A 6,050-nucleotide genomic window follows, 5' to 3' on the forward strand; every position below is an offset into this window, starting at 1 on the left:
TACATCAGATGAGCTTAAATGCAGTGGGTGATTGTGATCAATTGTCACGAAACCTCCATTGATTCCATTATCACGATCTGTGGAAGCTCTGTCAGTAGATGCTCCCGTCAATCCATCCTCATTCACCATTCTGAAACAATTCCGGCAGAATCTCTCGATCTATCTTCAATTCCTGATAAATCCCTAGAATCGCCTTCCCTACTCTGATACCATGTTAAGATCAGTGAAAGTGAAAGAGGAAAAATTACATTGAATGAATAGAATTTGTTACAAGCTATCTACTTATATAGAAGAGAAAAGTACTGATACTAACTAACTAACAGTGACTCACACTTTGTTAATTTATTCTAACTAACTTCTAACTAATCAACACCTGTATATTTAACTAGTTGCTCAACAATTTCATCCTCGGTCTTATTTTCAAGCTTAGAATTACATATTACTATAGTATTATACACTTGTTAAACTCATATGTCTAACAAGTAGTAATTACTTAAGTAGTTGAAGGTGGGGCAATCACTGAACCGTTAGCAATCTTGGACTTTAAAGATTCAGTCAAATCTGGAGGCATGTTTAGAGAAGCCTCTAAAATTGATGGAGATGCTGCTTCCCAAATTGATATTTCCCCACCTGATAATTCTCCATATACTTGGCCTGCAAATATACATATAGTTAGTTACATGACATTCTATTTAACGCATAAGTTTGTTACATGATAGAATTAAGTACTTACTTTGACGACGTTTTCAAGGACAAGAACTCAATTCCTCTTCCACAATAAACGGAAAGAATTTTGGTACAAAAAACAGTTCTCCTTCTTCCACTTTAGTATCCAACACAACCTTACTTGAAAGTTCCACAATTACAACACGTCCACTCCCTTTCATAACATAACTCAATTGAACTGAAAAATCCGCTGTAAAAATCGGACCAAGTACAGCACCACCTTCCAAAACTACGCGATTCGCGCTTAATCCAACCTCTCCAAGCAACGCTATGTTCTTTACCCCTTTTTTTACATCAATACAAGATTTTGCATCATCCAAGTTGAAAACCAACTTGCATTTCGCGCTATTGGATGGGTTTGGAATTGGTATACATTCGTTTATCTTAAGATTTAAACTACTTTGGTCTTTTATGAGTTTTTCAGATTCAGTTTTCTTCATGTGAAAAGATTTAGCAATTAATTCATTAGAGAATCCGTTTATTATATATACCAGCAGCTCCAGTTAAAAACAAAATAACAGTATTCTCCAGGTGTGTATTCATCCGATGATTCTCCCAAGAAAATTATAGTGAGTTTAGAATCACCAGCATTGTACCACCATGACACTGTTCCCACGGTAATTGGTAGGGTATCCCCTTTTTGAATTTTTACAACTTCTTCTTTTGAATCTTCTGGTGAGATCAGTTCAGCAATGCATTCACCTGTTATAAAAAAATATATGGTGTTATAGCTAGAAATATTCCATTTGTTTGACAATTTTTTTAATTTTCAACTTTTCACCTAACATATTCTAGATTTGCATAAATATGTTAATTATGAAAAAATATATATATGTATGTCCAACGTACCTTCACAAACATAACCAATTTTAGAGGAATCGGCATAGTGAGGTCGAGCTAAGCCACGAGGCTGAAGAAGTATAATAAACCAGCAGCAGCTTTTTTCTGACTAAGAACAGGAAATTGGATACTTGACCAAGTGTAGAATCCACCAACTCCTTCAACTTTCACTATTGTTTTATCTGCTTTTTTCGATGACAATATTATATCCATCGATATTTTTATTTTCCTCAAAACACATACTCAAACTATATACAAAAATACCTTTTGAAGGTAATTGTTATAGACTCACACATTCTGAAGATTTTGTCTCTTTTAATTTATAGAGGCTGCAAACTTAGTAGGATTAATAATTAATTAATGATCTTGGACTTCTAAACAATTAGTCGGTTAAAGTAGTTGAGTTCGCCCGCAAGGTCATGGTTGAATGGTTGGGACTTGGGAGGTAGCTCTCTTGAGATCGCATCTAGTCTCTATGTGTACGTTGTTCAGTCATGAGCTCGTTATATTGGGTGTGGTTAATATACGGTTTATATCTTTTGTATGATTTGTGAGTTATTACATAATTAATGACTAGGTTTCTACTTTCTACAAAGGTTCACGCTAGAATGCACATGACAAGGTGGTGGATTGCCTTGGTTCCAAAAGTTTTTTTTTTTTTTGTTGGTTTTCATGTTTTTCAATTTTTTAGTTTCAAATATTGCGTGTCATTATCATTAAATTGTTACCCTGAAACACATTCGGTGTGATATAACAATAATAAACACCCGTGCTATGGACCATCCTAAAAAAATATTAGAATTATTTATATACATAAAATTGTATGTTTTTTAGACTACAATTTAGTTTTATTCACGTTAATTTAGTGGGTAAGATTTTGCCTCAAACATATACTAAATAATTTGATCCGTTTGAGCCAATGTGGTCAACTTAAATGTATATAATTTTGTTCCCCTCCAATTTTATAGTCAAATCTCTTTATAACCATCAATTGTTAAAACAACATTTTAGTATAACAATCTATTTTTTTTATGGAACTAATTTTTTATATTATCTTTTATTTTCTTTATAATAACATTTTACTCATAACCTCAACATTATTTATACTTATAGCAGTACGATCTTTATCAAATTATCCTCCATAACAAATTTATTCAAAAATTATATAATCATGTGTAAAATAAAATATTAAAATATTTATGATAGTAAATTTTAAATATTAATATCTAAAAAGGGAAAAATATAGTATTTAAATATTGCCCAATATATATATGGTAATAACTTCACAAGAAATGATTACTGATACTTACTTTTTTTATATTCATACTCCTTTAATTTTTGCATTTTTTATTTATAATATATAGTTATGTGTAACAATCATCTATTTTTAACTATGAATGTGTGGATAGCAATAAATTGTTTGGAAGAGTAGAAAAAACTAAATGAAGCAAAAATGAACAAACTTTTAAAGTGATGGGCAGGAAGTAAGGAAAGAATGGGAGAAAACTAGAAGCTAAAAATGACATTGTTAGGGTAGTATTGTAATTTTTTGAGATTGTGTGTTCTAGGCCTACAATCCTTGATCCGCTACTGCCCACCTTGTTAATGAGGATAGGATTCGCCACATTATAATTTCCTCTTATTTTGTTGGGATGGCAACCAGTATGGTCCGATTTTATTTTAGCACGTTGCGCCCATGCACCTGCTCTTTTCCGTCCCATCTTACTCTATCCTGCTTTTTATGTGTTCATTTTTTTTTAAAAAAAAAAACTTTTCCTATTTTTTGGGACCCATTTTGTTGATGTATAAGGCTCAGCCTAATACATGAATAATTTGATTATTCATATATATTAATTTTATTATTTGTTTGATTTGTGAATAGAATAAAAGTTATTCATCTATTAATTTTATACAATATTTGTGTTTAATGGTTGGTAAGTATATGATTGAAAAAGATGATGATTTTGAAGCGTGAAGCATCACTTTTCTTAAAGAGATATTGTTCATATATATATATATATATATATATATATATATATATATATATATATATATATATATATATATATATATATATATATATATATATATATATATATATATATATATATATATATATATATATATATATATATATATATATATATATATATATATATATATATATATATATATATATATATATATATATATATATATATATATATATATATATATATATATATATATATATATATATATATATATATATATATATATATATATATATATATATATATGTTCAGAAAAATACAAGCGATTCCCTTCGGGATATAACAAGATCTTGAATATTTCCTTTTATTTTTTTTTCTAAGAAGTGGTAGATGCCTAAATTTTAACAGAAACTTAATGTAACTTTTGCTAGTCTAAGCAGCTAGCCGTCTTATGCTGGTCAATTGCAAGTGACAAATGCAGTCTTATTTCCATTCATAGTTACAATATAGTATGGTTTACAGGCAGGCATAATTAATAAGATAGGTAAACATGAACTCACAATTGGACATACAAATTACAAGTACCGAATTCATTTTCTTTTTATTTTATTCTTAATTAAAAAAAACACACACACATATATATATATACTGATGAAACACAACAGCATATAAGCTCGCATTAAGGAAAAGCTAAAACGTCAAAAGCTCCCATATAATCTTTTACACACATATTGATCATCGATCTTATTTCAAGCACATTAGATTATTATAATTATCTAACAAGTAATTACTTAAACATTTGATGGTGGGGCAATGACGGCACCCTTAGCAATCTTGGACTTGAAAGACTTTGTCAAATCCGGAGTCATATTCAGAGAGGCCTCTAAAATTGATGGAGCTGCTGCTTCCCAAACTGATTTTTTTCCACCTGATAATTTTCCATATACTTCCCTGCAAATATATCGTAAAACATTAATTACTACATACTATACTTTAGGTGAACTGTTTAACGTCCTTGCATAAGTTAAGTTGTTATCTTAATTAGTTACTTACTTGGACGAAGTTTTCATGGAGACGAACTCAATTCCTCCTTCATCAGCTTCCACAACAAACGGAAAGAATTTTGGTACAAAAAATAAGTCACCTTCCTCTACTTTAGTGTCCAACACAATCTTACCAAACAGTCCCACAATTACAACACGTCCACTCCCTTTCGTAATATAACTCAAATAAATAGACGAATCAGGTGTAAAAATCGGACCAAGTACTGCACCACATTCCAAAATTTTAAAAAAAATTAAAAATTTTGGATGGGTTATTTTAATTCAATTTTTGTTCAAAATTTTGAATTTTTTTATAAAAAATAATAATGACGTGGCCGAATTATAATTGGCCACGTGTCAAAAATGGTTTAGCAAAACCACTGTTAAAAATAATTGCATGAATGAGCCTTTTCTTAAACGGTAATGGCATAGATGAGCCAAACTTTTAACGGATGACATAAATGAGCCTTTTCTAAAAGTTCGATGGCATATTTGAGCCTTTTCCCTAGTTTAAATTATACTCTTTACGTCCACTTTTAACTGTCAAAGTTTCCTTCTTAGAGTCAACTATATGAACTTTGACAAACATTTCACAATATATTTTTTCATCATATTGATATGAAAAAATTGCAATTTATAGTACTTTTCTTATAGTTTTTGAATATCTTAATTTTTTATTCAAAATATCAAATTAATTAACTTTGAAAATTAGTCAAATTGACTTTCAAAAAACACAATATGATAATTAAAAGTGAACACACAGTACGGGTATTAGTTACATATTTTTGGATGTTTGTGTACACTAACAATAATCGATCGAGTCAATCTAATTTGTTTACTAATTTATTCGTAAATAATGTATATTAATTTACAGCAAATTAAATAATCAATAGATTCTAACTAAATAATATCTACACAATTGATACATACATAATTCATACTTACATAATTAATATCTATATATATAACTAATACATGCATAACTTTAATTAGTAACCAAGCGACCCCTAAGAATTCATTATTGCTACCATGGCTGGCCAAATTGATTAAATGTGGGTCTGCTAGGACAACAACAGCGAGAGCGATAATATATTTAATTAAATTTCACAAGTAGAATCTAAAAAAGATATTGTAAAAATGAATGGATGGAGGGGGATGGGGTGTTGGGTTTAAAGCCTAATCCGAAATCACATATAATTAAAAGTATTTATTTTGATATGCCCGTCCTTCCCCCTCGGCCCTCATATGCCTAAACATGTCCCGCTCTTCACGTATCTAAATCAATTCAATATGCTTAAAGCTTTGTTTCATTGTCATTCCTATTTATTTATGATATCTTTATCTATACCATATATACATTCCAAATGTATACACCAGACATACGGTAGATATACACTAAATATATATAATTATTTATATATATGTATATATATATATATATATATATATATATATATTTGCTTTTGCA

General features: G+C 29.4%; 1 protein-coding gene across 2 annotated transcripts in view; it reads right to left on the bottom strand.

The window, feature by feature from the left end:
- Nucleotides 1–632: 632 nt before the first annotated feature.
- Nucleotides 633–6,050, bottom strand: part of LOC102601158 (cruciferin PGCRURSE5-like) — a 21,251-nt gene continuing 15,833 nt past the window's right edge. Inside the window, exons 3-4 of one of the 2 annotated variants that reach the window (XM_015309558.1) lie at nt 734–998; nt 633–654 (exon numbers count right to left, since the gene is read on the bottom strand). In XM_015309558.1, coding sequence (XP_015165044.1) covers nt 747–998 — 252 coding nt within the window. In that variant the 3' untranslated portion in view covers nt 633–654; nt 734–746. Of the gene's footprint in view, nt 999–6,050 lie in introns of both variants that reach the window. The other variant, XM_015309557.1, reaches the window with a different exon arrangement.

This window comes from Solanum tuberosum, unplaced genomic scaffold (genome assembly GCF_000226075.1).
Source record: "Solanum tuberosum cultivar DM 1-3 516 R44 unplaced genomic scaffold, SolTub_3.0 scf00105, whole genome shotgun sequence".
Taxonomy (NCBI): Eukaryota; Viridiplantae; Streptophyta; class Magnoliopsida; order Solanales; family Solanaceae; genus Solanum; species Solanum tuberosum.